Source organism: Sphaeroforma arctica, assembly GCF_001186125.1.
Source record: "Sphaeroforma arctica JP610 unplaced genomic scaffold supercont1.573, whole genome shotgun sequence".
In the NCBI taxonomy this organism is placed as follows: domain Eukaryota; class Ichthyosporea; order Ichthyophonida; genus Sphaeroforma; species Sphaeroforma arctica.
This window is the reverse complement of record NW_014039985.1, coordinates 13,283-29,059: the sequence shown is the minus strand read 5'-3', so window position 1 is coordinate 29,059 and position 15,777 is coordinate 13,283. Positions and strand designations below refer to the sequence as shown.

Below are 15,777 nucleotides of genomic sequence, written 5' to 3'. Positions count from 1 at the left end.
TAATATAATAATAATATAACTAATATAATATATACTATATATATATATATATATATATATATATATATATATATGTACATGTTAATGCATAGTATTTGAACTTATACATAAACAATGATACATACTCACAGACTTGCGCAGATGTTCTCGTTCGTTCTCTATATTTTACACTTTCCATATAATTAAGCGAATTTTTTCAGTGTGCATTAGAGTCTATTCTTATTTTATACGCATACAATTATATGCTATGCAAACATTTCGATAAATCAAACTAACCGTCCTGATAAATCCCATTGCTTTTTTACTATAAAGCCACCATATATGCAATGGATCTGCTCGAAGACACACGCTCTTAGACAGAAACGTACCAGAGAACGACATTCGATACTGGTTGTGGACCGGATAGAGCGACAAAGTGTTGAGAACATATTCATTCGACGGATACTCGATTCTGACTCGGTTTTAGTTGACTGGAAGGGTATGATTATGGTCCTATGTAGATTGTAGAGTCTGCGCAGAACTCAGTATTTGTTGATAAATTATCCCTGAAACGAGGACTATATATATTTTAGTAAACTATTTTATTTCGTCATGATGAGAAATGAGAAATCTGTCCATCACGCTTTTGGTCTATTTAGGTCCCCTAAAAGTCCCCTCCAATCGGAACGAGGTCGTCTGTTAGGGGGGAGGTCCGGGGGAGGGGAAGGGGAAGGAGAAGTCTTTTTTTGTGATTGAAATAGTGTTATCAGTTGGCTATGAAATAATATATATTTGTTTTGGTTTTCGATTGTGTATTTGAAGGCTAAATAAATGTTATCAAATCTCATGTGTTGCTACTTGCTAGCCGCTGCGCGTGATTATTTATTATTTGCTGCACACAAATATGAAATCCCTATTATATACAGTTCACACTTCTTGAAGAGGTACAGTTATTTAGAGATTTGATTATGAAACAAGATTTTAACTGCTATCCGGACGAGATGAAAGTTTGTATGTCGACGTTACATACCTCCCTACAGTGGGGTAATAGTAGGACAGCTCGCGGTCTGGTCGGGGCAGGTTATTAAAGACCATAGCCCTCATTGAGGCTAAACTTGCCAATTCTGTCGATTTCTTGCGAATGTGTTCCATTGTGAGTCTCATATAGAGCTCGCGGCCATGTACTTCATATCTATTTGAGCATCTGAACGTTTGGTATACTGATGTATCACGTACTGCATAAGCCGCAAGTGTTCTCAAAAGAATATGGTCCAAACGCTTATGCACATTATGAAAATACCAACAAATCCAAACGGAATTGTCAGTAAGCGCTGCACAGACAACCCCTCGTCTTCGAACAGCTTCCAATATACAGCTGCAGGGACTGTTAAACTCAGATGTATTGTACCAAACGCGCCCGCCAAGGAGAGCATGAAGTTGATGTCGATTTGAAAGTATGCAAATAGGACTGCCAATAAATTTAACGCTAGCGTTGTCGAGTAGAAAGTAATCTTGCCGATCCGCGTCGCGTAATCCAGAACATCCCTAGATATGCATTTGCTGGGTGTCAACTTGCTTAGAATGTGTATAAGATGGTCGAGAGAAGTATACTGTAGCCACAAATGCTGTACCCATGCGGGCAATGGAGGCCTCAAGTGATCGAGGGAAGGAATCCAAAACATTTGCTTTGACTTCAGAACCATAGACTAAATAGCCACATAGCATTATCACAGTGTAAAAGCACGAGCCTAACAGCAAAGAAATAAATCCTGCTGCGTCAACACGACTGACACTATTCTTGCCCATGCTATTATACACTGTGAAGACAATCGGACCCATACAATAGGCCTGAATAAAAACAGGGAATGCTCGCATTATGCTTTGAAAATTTCACACAGCGACATCTACTTCACCTTGGCATGACGCCGAGACTCCCGCGCATGGATCAAAAATCCCTACTAAGTATCCGAAAGATATGAATGCTGTGTAGCCAACACAGATGACCGCAGCCAACGCAGCTGGTGCCACGAAGAAGAGCGTCCGTGTCATCGACAGAGGTAGCGCAAGTCCGACCCAGAAAATGGCAAGCCAGAACCAGGCTTCTACGAAGATCGGAGTGCTAGGGCTTTGGGTTTCCACATCCATAAAATCGGCCATGACATTTGGCATGACGGTGGAGGCGACAGTCAAATAGACTACCGCTACACACCACCCCAAGAATACGACCACTAAATCGACGATTATAGTGAGACAGGGATAGGACATCTCCAAAGCCAAGCCAAACGTTGTTTGACGGTTGCCAATTATATTTGCGATACTTCCGAGTAAGTGGATACCAAACCACGTTAAAACAGCACCAAAAACCATCAGCCCGATAGCGATTGACCAACCAACCTGCGCGGCACTATACGGTAACGCATAAATAGCACCGCCAATGATCGATACCGTCAAATTCATAACGGTACCAAGCAAGCCTGTGTATTTAATTGTTTCATCATGATTGTTGTTGTCGGTATGAACTTGTGACCCTTTAGAGTCGTAGTCCGAATCCAACAGCTGACATTCCGTGGATTTACTACTCACACTCTTTGAATCATCCGTGTTGACAACATTGATACCTGTAGTCATTGTCACAGGCAATTCGATTTTACTCGCCAAAGCAGCGAGTCCAAGTATTATTTTATTTTATTTTAAACTAAAATATCTTTAATATGAGAGACGTCGATGTGGGGGTGTCGTGGTGAAACAACTTTTTTTTAAATACACATTTATAGTCACATTTATTTGCTTCTTGAAAGTTGAGGACAGCCAGCAGACTTGTGAAGTTGTGAGAAGTTGTGAGAAGTTGACGACTTCTTGAGACCCGGAGGGTTGTTTAACCGTTGACGACTTGACAACAGTTGACGCAGTGACGGTTCGAAAATCGAAAGTACTGTACAAACAGAACCACTCAACCAGGTGCCAGAGTCAGAACTCCCGACTCTTCACTCGTATTTGTCTATTTGTCTGAACTCTGAAGTCTCAAATCCGAAGTCACAAGTCACAAGTCACAACTCGAAACTCGAAACTCGAAACTCGACAGGCACAAAACTCAAAACTGAAAACTCGAACTGAAAACTGAAAACAGAAAACACTCAAAACAGATAATACAGTACGGAGTACTCAGTGCAGCATACCAGAAATTACTCTCACTCAGAGCACCGGAGATATTCATAAGGCCTAAAATTAAAATACAATGCCAATGGAGTGAATGGACGTACATTTGTATATTGTATCTGTCAGGCTCAAGTCGTCAGACTTTTTATAAATTCACCCTCTTGACCTCTTGTAACTGCAATAAATCTTTTTTATCGGGTTTTGTTTTGTTTGTTTTGTTTTAAGACCTGTCATTTATACTCCATCGACTCATCTGAGTGATTGAACTGATTGTTTTAGTATTTTACTTTTTACAATACGGTTTTGATTATGTATAAAAATGATTATCGCCGAACCAGGTCTCATAGACTCATACCGTATAAGTTAAAACGTATAGATTCCGATGCGTTCGCGTTTGACGTTTTCGTCAACGGGTCGACATGTGTAAGGACTAAGGTCTCCCACTGACTCCCAGGCCTATAAATACTGTGTCTGATACTCTGATTGCCAGTCGGGTGTACGATACATATATACCTAGCGTTTATTGTTTATTATTATATGTCAGCAAAAACGTAACGAGGCCTGTCGCCGACTCGATGACTCGCCGTGCAGCGAGCGCCTGTGAGACCGTGGCTAAACTCAATACGTTTGCGTCTTACGATAATCGCAAATGGTTATTATGTAGATTTGTTTTTATTTAAAAAAATAAAACAAAACCAAAACAGTAAAAATAAATCATGGCCCTCTTACTCTCTTAAGAGAGATTAAAAATAAAAATAAATACCACAACGGACTAAAAAGTCCGTAGGACAATAAATTAAAATACAACGTTATTGCTTTTTTGAGGTCAACCGTCAAATATGGGGTTTTTATATATATGAAATTTTGAAAATTGCACTTGCAAGCAGCAAGATGCACCTATTTCCAACTAAAACTTTAAGTGTACATGTACAACAATTATACACAGTATTTATGTGAGTATAGACAGTGTACCTTTTTGTGTGCTCACTGCTCACTGCTCATCACCGACTCGTGCCTAACAACTCCACACTCTACACTCGCTATTCTGCTCTACCTATGTACTCGGCTACCCCCCAGTGACTGCCTAGTGCCTACTGCTGGTGCCTGCAGCCTGGTGGCCACTCTTCTCTCCCTTCTTGTGAAGTTGTGATACTTGTAGTCTCTTCTAGTTCTTGTTGTGTTGAGTGTTGAGTGTTGATTGTTGACTGTTGAAGAGATGTTGACTCATCATGGTGAGTGTGTCGAACTGTCGACTGTCATCAGTCCGTCACTCGTCAGTCATGAGACGGCATGAAAAAACAAAATCAATGACAACTGATTGTGATTGTATGCGATTTCACGAGAGTCGAGAGGCGAGTCAGTCACAGAGACTCAGAGAGTGTCTTGTGGAAATTCGACCATTTTTGAAGTGGCCTGCTGGAACGGCCATCATGATGGGGACCTGGGGCGGTCATTGTTGTCCTCGGCCTTGCCAACATGTTTTCAATCGAAAATTTCACGATCATATATTATTTTATTACACCTCTGTGTTCTTTCTGCTGTCCCGACATACTTCCCTGAGAGACTCTACATTATACTCATACCATTTTGCATCGTGTACACTCTTTAGCTGGCGTTTTCCCCACCTTAACACGTCCGTTCTGTATATCACCGATATCGTCGTCGTTAAGATCACTATCACTATCACTTGACGCATTTTCCCCTGCGTCAGGTACATACACTTATGTCTGTGTCAGGTCGAAACTGATTGCCATGTCCACAGTGCCTCGTGTCCCTCCCACCACTCATACTACTTGTGACTATCACAAAAATTCATATACCTTTATAGACTTGAGGGAACAACAACAATTTCAAAACCTTTGACACAGGGATTGTTCTCTTGTAAATTGCCAGGCATGTTGATTTCTGGCGGGCCAAAATTCTTACTGGGCCGCCAATATTTTCAAATTTTGTCAGAATCTGGTCTCAAACCAAATACAATTTTCAAAATGTGTCTGGGCAATATTTATTCTCCAGTGCTTATATCATCCTTCTATGTATAATTCCTGACTCTGAAGTCTGAAACAATCCCTTCGGATCTACCGGAACTATTATTTGCACAGTGATGGCACTTTTTACAACTGCCGCAGTCTACAAGTCGCAGAATTTACACGCAGTGGTGGAGCATGTAGCGAAGCAGCGTAGGCGTGTACAAGTTAGGAATGGGTTGCACAGACGGATATACTTTTCAAGTCTGATAAGCTCTTTTGCAGCTCTTCGCCTTGCAAGATAATAGCCACATTTACATGGTATCTGCACAAAGAGTCAAGGGTGCGAGAGATTTATGGGACCAACCGCGCCTATATTTCAATATGAAAGAACGACAGCACGTATACAGCAGTGCACTAAACCATTTATCTCGCATATTTCAGCTTTTAGAATAATTTGATTTGGTTGCAGCCAAATTCCACTACTCGAGAGCACGGCGGTCGGAGAACTTCGCTTCAGAAGTTATAAATTAAATATGCATAGACGTTGACTTGACACCACAAGTACGTATGGAGCCGTGCCTCGACGATTCTTTCACAATTCGATCATCATCGAATCTCCCTGTGCCGTAGTACCAGCCGTAAGCTGTGTCTAAAACTGGATACCTGCGTCACGAGAGCCATGGCTCTGACGTTCACCGAAGTGAATTGTACAGGCCATCGATTTCGGGCTCAGATGGCGTCTGTAATATGTGATGCAACAGCAATTGAGTGTAACCGCAATGGGCCATTCTTTTGGTTCAACCCGATCATCCTCAGATGGATTTACAGAAACCTAAACGGATATCGCGACGAAGAGGTGCTTGAAATAGCAAACCATTGCCCAACGAGAGTATCAAGAAAAAGCAACACTGGGTCTATGTCCAGACTAAATAGAACGCAGCAAGGAAAGCTGAAAAATCTGACAATACGACAGAACATACCCTGGCAAATTTTGAGCTCTCATTCCTGAAGTTTTCAAGACCTTCAATGTACGCCTCATCAATATCGCCGGTAATGTACTTGCCGTTGAATACCGATGTGTCAAAACCAGAGAACACCGGGCTGGTATCACTCGAACATTGAAGCACTGAATTTACAAGGTCCTCAAGATTCTACGATGGCACAGGCATACAATACGAGAAGAATGAAAAAGCAGACGAGTGAAAGAGCACGAAGATGTGCAAAATCTACGATAGCAAGAGTAGGACATATTGACTATGTGGACGTTGATACCATCTACGGACCGAATGTGCTTTTTCGAAGCATTGAGGTTACCCAAGAGTTGATCAGCAGGTCACGCAATGACCCAACATAACCATCTATTTAGGATCATGAACCAACACGCAATAAAGGCGTGATTCAGGAATTTCTCGGTACGGGATTACCCGGAAATATTTACCTGAAAAACAACTTCATCTGCGCCAAGATAACGCGATATGTCGTTCAGCGTGCGGTTGTAGGCGACCAATTCCTGACGTGTAGGCATATCGATACCGTATACATTGGGATACCTGCGTTTATGGACAAATACGCCTCAGTCAACAATAGGAGTTTTACGTGATCAATATGCCACGCCAGTTATATTCAAGGTGTGCTGCAAGAGAGTGAACCCGCCAAATCGCAAGTCTCGCCCAACGAAGCAGGACATTGATGCAGTAACAAATATGAAATCCGATATGGCCACTCACCTGATTTCCGGCGCACACGATGCAACGTAAACTTTTGCTGCACCTGCTTCCCTGGCCATGTTGATGATCTCCTTACAAGTGGTACCTCTTACAATGGAATCTAATAGACGAAATAACGTGGCAAAGGAGAGAGCCAGCGGCTACATGAGTACGTTAGTGATAGCAAAGCTCGCCATATCAATCTGCATCGCCCGCTGCAAAGACGGCGAGTGGTTCGATGACAGCAACATTGATCCAACATAATGCGACATCGTGATATACAACCAATTGCGAATAATGCCTAACACACACCATCTACCAGCATGACATTCTTGTCCTTGAATTCTAGAGGCATGGCGTTTAATTTCCTGCGGACAGAGGCAACCCTGTTTAAAAATACACAGAAAGTACAGACAGCAAGGTCAGAAACCATCAATGTAAATAAATAAAAACCTAAAGCCACACGGCAGCTAAATTGATCTACGAGTATAACACACCTTTCCGCTTGGCCCGGCATAATGAAAGTTCGACCCACATATCGATTCTTAATGAATCCTTCTCGATATGTTTTGTTTAATAGCACTGACATCTGGAGCGCGGCAACACGGGAGGTATCCGGTACTGGAATGATCACATCGATATCTGCTAGTAGTTTGGGCATCTGCTGTATCTTTCTGCCCAGTGCCTCGCCCATCGCCAGTCTGCTTGTTCGAAAGATTATAAATGAGACATTTATATCGCTATGTACGCATGACAACAGATCGGCAACTTGTGGCGGATCTTCAGTGTACCACCGGCACCGAACAGTTACAATAAGTGGCACATAGCAGAATCATAACACATCAATAAGTCTAAAACATTACTTTTAAAACAATATTTACTAAAAAATTCTTACCGTGCTTTATAGACAGAAACGCCGTCGATGAGTGAATCAGGACGAGCGAAGTATACATATTCAAAGATACACGGTGTGAACGACGTTGAGCTACCCTCGCTCAGACACATAGCCCGCACAATTGTGTCGGCATGAGATATAGTCTTCTGCTTTTCCTTCGAAGGATGTCGTTTTGTTCGTAGAATCACACATTCACCGGGAAGTACGTCCCCGACTAGCTCATACCCCAGACAATCCAAAACTACACTTTCTGATGCCTGTAGAAAAAATATTGCAAGCGGTGAGTGACCTTGTGTCAATGATTGTTTTTGCAAAGTTTCATACTTAAAGACAAACAAGTTCGCTATATCAGTTATGAACATGCGTGTGGATTTGACTCATAGATTACGTTCGTCATTAATGATCAAATATGTTCGGAAGTACGGGGGGCTTGACAATATAAAAGGAAATCTAGCACGCCCAGCACCAGAATCCGGCAGGCAAATTGAGCAATGTCTTGTGAGCAACCGTGTATATTGTAAATATGAAAATGTACTGCGACATGCAGGCAACTTACGAACGCAAGTATGAGCAAATCAACAAGCCCGCTCTTGAGAACAAACACGTACAAGAGCAGCTAGGTAACGAAAGTACTCTCGCGTGCAGCTGTATCGTAAAACGCTAACTGAGTATTACTTTAGACATTGGTCCGCATGACATGCACAAACTCAGAGACACACTGGTTCTTACGCACGGGCAGGCAACCGAATGCAACTTTTGATGAGTCGCGACAATAACACCATACATATATACAGGGAAAAAATACAACATGTTTGTACATACCGAAATATAATCAAGTGTTCCGTCCTTGTTCTCTCTTTTCCCAATGACAAGCGGTCGCACGCCATGAGGATCCCGAAATGCAATAAGCCCGTATCCCGGGACCATCGCAATAACAGCATAACCACCTATTGAGCAAAAAAATCGTCGATCGTCATACTCGCATATACGAGTGAAAAACTACGGTGAATAAACGCTAAGCAAGCAACGGTTAGCTTATCAATTGATTCAAACCGCATAGAATTCTATAATACTATCCAAGATACTGACACCTACCTCTACATCTATCCATCACATTCGTCACCGCGCTGAAGATATCCAGGTGATCCAGCCGATGTTTATCCACTAATTGCAATTCATACGCAAGTACATTTAGCAACACCTCTGAATCCGAAGTGGTATTAATATGCCTGTGCGCTTCCACATCTAAAAATTTCTTGAGCTCTTCAGAGTTTGTCAGATTCCCGTTGTGTGCGAGCGTAATGCCATATGGTGAATTGACGTAGAAGGGCTGTGTCTCTGCATTTGAGGAGCTTCCGGCAGTGGGATAACGAACGTGCGCAAGACCCATATGTCCACGCAAACCCCTCAGAGCGTCCTGTACGGTACATAAATAGGTTAAATATGGGTTACTTTAGAATCGCACAATCAAAGTATACGAAATGTAACCATTCGCAATCGCAATCATCTGGGTTTTGGCGTGCTTACAAATTGTTGAGCAAGCGATATTGCACTGCAGCCCATCGATACACGCCTCATAAAAAAAGGTGGTTGTCTTGGCTATAGTTGGCTTGCCAACTTTGACCCTGACTGAAGGGCTGCGACTACCTTTAATAGATCTGAGTTCCCAATGTACGCACGATACATATATCACAATCCTGGAGCAGGATGTATGTGATAAATTCATACTTCAAATTTTCTGATATAAAATTATAATTTAGTACTGCAGATTATACCAATGAATTTGAAAGCATATACGCACACCACGCTACACTTTCATCCCTTAAAAATACACAATATTAGACTGTACAGGATAGGAGTAGAAAAGTACCGAAGTACACTCGGTTCTGTACTTAAAAAGTGATTTAAGAGCGTGTGGGGCTCGCTAGCAGATTAATGTTCGTGTTCACTGAGTCGAACAACCCACAGACAAATCACTGACATACTGAGGTGACCAAGCAAGCGCCATCTTTGGACTCTATATAGTATACTCTCGATACGGAACGAAACGTAAAGCTTTACGAAACACTCAGTGCAGCAAAATTCAAAGTGCATGCACATAAAGTAATATTAATCCTGAATGTGCCGCTGTAAGATGGTGCCACACCCTACGTCGCCTGTATTAAATTGTGATCTATTCCCATGTAGGAGCAACTGTGAGCTTCAGTAAACAAGTGATAGTGACGCTTACCTTTGTGAACACATCGCGTACGAGACCTTTCTCTTTCCGTTGGAAAAGATGACCATGCTCACTGGTCACGATGCCCGCCGCATCCTGTCCACGATGCTGTAGCAGATTGAGTCCTTCGTACAATTCGCAGTTGGCGTGATTATCGTGGTGACCAAGCAGTACACCTACTATTCCACACATGATTACTAGTTTATGTATATGTATTTTTATGTGTGTATATATGTCTGCGAAGACAGAGCAAAAAGAGGGTACGCACTACGCAGTCTAACAGAGAATATATGTGGACAGCTGAGAGTGAGCGGTGTAAGCAGTAATATTTATCACAGCAAGTGTTTTAAGGCCCTGGGCGTATATACGGAGAGCAATATTCAATTCTGATAACGTACAGCGCGTGGGAGTTGACGTTGCTTTTTTTTATCTGATCGCTAGAAAAAAGTCCAATTTTTCTACACAGGTGCATGTAAAGTATGCACTTCTATCTCAATTTATGGGGCCTACACTATGATTAAAATCACAAAGTCTCTTTAAAAATTCAGCAGACTTTTCCATTTAAATGTCGTAAACCACCTTTTATGCTTGGCATTCTACGAGTCATGAACATTTTCTGTATCTACTACTACTTTTCATACCTTAGTACACAATTATTATTAAAAAATGGGTTTGTTTGCAACAAAATATCATTCTACCATATGTTTCAATTTATGAAGGCTATTGAAAAAGTAAAATCAAGCATCTCTATTCTCTTCATCTCTTCAGGCTTGTTGTGACTCTTGTTGTGAGTGGAATCACAGGGGGTTTTTTTAGAAGGATATTTGGAGGGAAATTATTTGTTTTTATTTTATTTTTAAGTTTATTTCAACAAAATATTATTTTCGGCTATTGACCAATACCTACAGTGTAAACCCATGTGCAATTGATATGATTTACAGTAATCAGGAAACGCATGGGACACGACAATTATTTACATAACACACTAACTCGAAATCCGTAAGCCTTCTCTTTCGATTCAAGGAAACTAGGTAGGAAGTGTAACCTTAAAGTCGATTATGTGTGTTTTGCATGACTGCAAGGACTTTCAGCTGTGCGATTTATGAACCAGGCGTAATTAATGAGCTGGAATTGAGAGTATTGTATCAAGCTCAAAATCTGGCTTCAAGAATACGATTGGAAACGAGTCGCCATTGAGAATACATTCACCTATAGGACCCCACAGTCACCCATATAGCAGCAAATTATTCTTACTCAATCGAATTGCATAACATGGACCAAATCATCATTTCGCGCAGCGCAGTCACTATTGATGGTCGATATTTGTGTGACAGACAACTTCAGCAAAAACAAGCATGCGCAGTAGTTTTAACGGCTGGATTTTCATATATGGCCAGCATGCTATAATATGGTGGGGGTCAGTGTTTTCTCATGTAGTGCTATATATTTACGTGCATAACAGACATAGGAACGGTACAGCTATGCCAATTGTATTTTCGGTCGAAACAGCAAATGTAGTACAAGAGACCTCGACACAGATATGAAGGACGACCATATACAAGTCTGAAAGCAACACTCGGTCTACATAATTGTTATTGAATATACCAAAAAATGTATTCATACAAATCTGAGAGATGATTTTACCGACCTACAAATTTGAATAGCTTGTGATACAATCTAACTACTATCAACGATGGTCATGTATTGTCACTCATTGTTTTGTATTCTGCCTTTCCCCGAAATGTAGTGTCAAAATGGCCAAGTCCAAAAATCATACCGCCCATAACCAGAGCGCCAAGGCTCACCGTAATGGTATCAAGAAGCCCCAGCGTCAGAAATACCCTGATATGCGTGGTGTTGACCCAAAGTTCAAGAGGAACATGAGATTCGCCAAGAAGTATGTATTTTGAAGAGGAATATTTGCATATGCACGCTCGCTTGTAGTTGCAGCATCTAGCACGACTATGGTATTATCATGTTCGGGCTCAATATTGGTCTTGTCCGCCATGATTTATGTTCCCTAGTGAAACTTAATCGGAGTGCCACTCTACAAACAAGCAGCTATTGCAGGTTTTATTGTCGGTTTCTTAGTTTTTTTGTTTGCCCTATTTCTCTCCAATACAAAGGCACAACAAGAAAAATGCTGGAGCGGCCAAGGTTGAGGCGTAAGCGCGTATGACAATGAATGATGGGACATGGTGGAGCTGATTAATAAACTAGTGTACTATACCCTGAAACTTGAGATCTCCAGGCTGGAGGTTTGATTTGTACAATATTCTGTTGTATGTATACTTTGTCTCGATTGTGGATATATCAGCAATGGACTGTTAACTCCAAATACTAGTATGCCATCTTTTGTTGGTGTGTCGTGATTGCATGTAATGTTTGTGACTAGCTATGATGACATTCCTACTTTTGAGTGGCGGATCACCCATGGGACCTGAAAGCTTCGGCAAGTATGGAGAACCTACCTATGGGCCCGTCATCTAGGATAATAATTGGCGAGCGATCGCTGTCTGAGCTTTTTCACATTCTAGATACTCAGTGACCATTGTGTGTCGTAGAACCTAAATGCCTCTCGCAATGCTTTTTTCATCAGAATACATTCCACAGACCCGCACAATAGTTTTACCTAGCCGCACTTGCACTTTAATTGAGCTCTGTGGTATACTAAAGCAAAATAAAGTATGTTTACCCATTAATGCCCCCGTTCTTCTTTATACCTATTAAGTGTATGTACGTTTGTTACAGTTGTATGATAATCGATGTACAGGTTGAGCCCAGTCTTCAGTGACCTGTAGCACTTGATGTGTATGTATGCTTTTACAATTCACGAATATTGGTATGTCGAATGTATTCAGTGTGAGCGACCAGCTTCGTTCAATTGTCTGTCCGTTTGATAAATGTGTGGCTATGATGACAATTATTCATTTTGAGTGGCGGATAAACTCATGGGACCTGAAAGCTTCGGCAAGTAAGGAGAACCTACCTGTGGGCCCGTATCTAGGATAATAGTTGGCGAGCGATCGCTGTCTGAGCTTCAACCATACTGTCGTATACTATGATCGGAATGCCTAAACCTGTCGCATGATGTGCACGATAGATTTGTTTACTAGACCCGGCCGTATTATAGCGTAGTGAGCATAATAAATTGCGCATGGATTCTACTGCGCCCGTTTGGAGTTTTTGTTCTTGTGAATTATTTGTTTATATGTATTGAACTGTTGCGACGATAATTTTATGGATGTTGATGCGACGAGTGTCCAATTTTTTTTCTATATTTAGTGAACTGTAGCGACTACAATTTTATGGATATTGATGTGACAAGTGCCTATTTGTCGCTCGTTAGACAATGCATACATGGCTATGATGACAATCTTACTTATGAGTGGCGGATAACCTATAGGACCTGAAAGCTTCGGCAAGTATGGAGAACCTACCTGTGGGCCCGTCGTCAAAGATAATAACTGGCGAGCGATCGCTGTCTGAGCTTTTGGTTTGTATTTATGTCTGGTTTCAGTGAATTTGAAAAGGGTGCTTGCATATATTCGTTTCTATCTCAACTGTGTGCGTGTACTTTTGAGAATCAATAGCTTTTCAATGAAAGTATTTAGTTTTGATCCATGCATAGCGTTAGTATGATAATTAGCTTGTAAAAATGTAGAGGGTAAAAAAACACGTTCATGCTCACTTCACGTGATTAGGAATTTTGTCGAGCTTAAAGGTGTCTCTTCGTTGTACCGGAGTGTTTGTACTAATCAGCCGACACACATAACAATTTCCGGACTCTTAATCGATAAATGTTTATCTGCATTCAAAGAAAAATGAAGTACGGTGCCGAGGAGACGCAACGCCGTATTCAAATATATAAACTCTCACCTACTTTTACATTGATGTATCGCGGATTATGAGCCCGATTGAATGGGCATGGCATCTATCCAATTATTAAAGTGCCATAGTATAATACAATCGCTCCTACGTATATATGCGTGGTTGTAATCACTGAAACTTTATCGAGTACAGAAACCTGCTCTTTAGTATGAGGCTTCGTGTATATACCAAGGAAGCAGATTGCTGCTTATAATTCTTGCCGTCCGTGGTTGGATTGGGATGCATTTGTATATTACGTTGCATTATATACCCTTATACGTTCTGTAGATTTCACATATGTGCAAGGTCAGGTCTTTATGATTGTGCACCCGATTCGGAAGCAATTTCGGCATACTGATACAATTTAAACATACTGGAGATTTTATATTTAATAGTCCGTATGAATTGCACTTTTCTCACTATCCTCGCTAGTTCCTCGATCCTTGACCATCGTTGCTACCTTGCACGTAGGTAGAATGCATACTACATCCCAGAAAATACATACGTACAATTGATGACGGCATGACATTTTTATTCATTCTAAAATCCATGACATACACGTACCCAGCGATTGTATACCCTTGTAGTAACCTGCGTATCTTGACAACACGGTGGGTGAATTTGCAATCGCCCCCAAAATCCAGTACGCATAAGTTTGAATGCTTGCATCTACTTGGCCCATAAACTGTACGAAAATGCTGGTAAGGCATAGTTTGGTTCTTGGGTAAAATTGATAAGAGGCGACAGAGGGTTGCCCTTGTCGTAGCTCTACTTGATCTGATAGAGCAAAGCGTACGCCCAATGAAACAATGTTACTGCAGACATGATTATAATACCCCACACAGCTCGCTTCCTGCGCCCCATCACTTGCGTATCTAAGAAGACGGCGCCGAAAAAAAATACCTGCCGACCATCTGCATGCATTCCAGAATAGCGCGTTGTTCACTCCTCTTGTATCGGCATCAAATTAGTTGCCTTTTATGGCACCGAAATCGTAGACATAAAACCAATTCGAACTCGGTAAAATTGGGGTCAGCAGAACCATATATTTATTGGTAAACATATCCAGTACACTCCGAATCTCTTCTAAGGGCTTTGATTGTTTATCGAAATTCACGCATTGCCCGTCGGCCCTGATCACTTTCGATGGATGGACAATGAAGATAGCCACAAATAGAACACCCAATAACATGATTTCACAGAACATAAAAAAAGTTTGCGCATTTACGCCCCCCGCACCTTCATTTCCAAAATTGATATACATGGTTAGCAAACCCCTGACAACCCCACCCAAATATAAATCATCCAAGAAGTGGCCGTGAATAAACCCCTCTTATCCTCTGTAGAGTATGATAGAGCCATGGCACCCTGTGCGGTCCACAAACAGCCGGCTCCTATGCCCATGAGACCAGAGAAAAATATTGCGAGCGGGTCGTATGCGTCATTTCATCCGTATAGAGATACTGAAATAGCCAGATATAGTGAGCATCAGGTATAGGCCTGTATTCATTGTCGCGGCGATCGCTGCTCTAAAAAAAACAACGGAGCAATGTTGTTACAGTAGTTGCACCAGAATGTAGTATAGTGTACGCGGCAACTCAAAAACAGTCTGGACAACCATATGTTGGTGTGCATACTTTACATCGACGTTGATATACACAGGTCAATTCAAAACCTACTGGCTTTATATAAACCATGAACTCATAAAACATACGTATAACAATCTAATGCAAACGAACACATTTATTGTCTACCGGAATAGATATAGATATAGGTACATAGATATACAGATATATAAATATATAGATATAATATATATATACAAATATATAAATATATAAACATATATATATATATATCAACTTATATTCATATACATATATATATATATATATGTATATATATTCATATATATATATATACATACATACATATATATATATATATATATATATTTATAAATATATATAATATATGTGTATA

General features: G+C 41.0%; 4 protein-coding genes across 4 annotated transcripts in view; 1 reads left to right on the top strand and 3 right to left on the bottom strand.

The window, feature by feature from the left end:
• SARC_07324 (hypothetical protein) overlaps window positions 1-529 on the bottom strand; it is a 2,227-nt gene extending 1,698 nt beyond the window's left edge. The window contains exon 1 of the mRNA XM_014298738.1: window positions 369-529. Coding sequence (XP_014154213.1) covers window positions 369-434 — 66 coding nt within the window. The 5' untranslated portion in view covers window positions 435-529. The remainder of the gene's footprint in view (window positions 1-368) is intronic.
• A 1,340-nt stretch (window positions 530-1,869) lies between these two features.
• Window positions 1,870-2,607, bottom strand: SARC_07323 (hypothetical protein; the record flags this gene model as incomplete). The annotated part of the gene is made up of 1 exon (XM_014298737.1): window positions 1,870-2,607. The coding sequence occupies one exon, from the start codon at window positions 2,605-2,607 to the stop codon at window positions 1,870-1,872; it is 738 nt and encodes a 245-aa protein (XP_014154212.1).
• A 2,524-nt stretch (window positions 2,608-5,131) lies between these two features.
• SARC_07322 (amidophosphoribosyltransferase) lies at window positions 5,132-10,231 on the bottom strand. Its single transcript, XM_014298736.1, has 10 exons — window positions 9,937-10,231; window positions 8,802-9,123; window positions 8,529-8,653; window positions 7,707-7,963; window positions 7,309-7,512; window positions 7,124-7,197; window positions 6,833-6,932; window positions 6,544-6,655; window positions 6,086-6,256; window positions 5,132-5,845 (listed from the first exon to the last, which is right to left on the bottom strand). Exons 1-10 carry the CDS (start codon window positions 10,114-10,116, stop codon window positions 5,798-5,800), a joined length of 1,593 nt encoding a protein of 530 aa, XP_014154211.1. The 5' UTR covers window positions 10,117-10,231; the 3' UTR covers window positions 5,132-5,797.
• A 649-nt stretch (window positions 10,232-10,880) lies between these two features.
• SARC_07321 (hypothetical protein) lies at window positions 10,881-12,272 on the top strand. Its single transcript, XM_014298735.1, has 3 exons — window positions 10,881-10,955; window positions 11,672-11,821; window positions 12,051-12,272. Exons 2-3 carry the CDS (start codon window positions 11,679-11,681, stop codon window positions 12,091-12,093), a joined length of 186 nt encoding a protein of 61 aa, XP_014154210.1. The 5' UTR covers window positions 10,881-10,955; window positions 11,672-11,678; the 3' UTR covers window positions 12,094-12,272.
• Window positions 12,273-15,777: the final 3,505 nt, after the last annotated feature.

Bases quoted from the DNA above. Each gene is read 5' to 3' on its own strand.
- SARC_07322 (XM_014298736.1), bottom strand. From the start codon at position 10,116: ATGTGTGGAATAGTAGGTGTACTGCTTGGTCACCACGATAATCACGCC. The intron at 7,964-8,528 runs GTATGTACAAAC...TTTTTTCTACAG, and splicing joins GAACACTTGATTATATTTCG to GCATCAGAAAGTGTAGTTTT. The intron at 5,846-6,085 runs GTATGTTCTGTC...CACATATTACAG, and splicing joins AGAGCTCAAAATTTGCCAGG to ACGCCATCTGAGCCCGAAAT.
- SARC_07321 (XM_014298735.1), top strand. From the start codon at position 11,679: ATGGCCAAGTCCAAAAATCATACCGCCCATAACCAGAGCGCCAAGGCT. The intron at 11,822-12,050 runs GTATGTATTTTG...TCCAATACAAAG, and splicing joins AACATGAGATTCGCCAAGAA to GCACAACAAGAAAAATGCTG.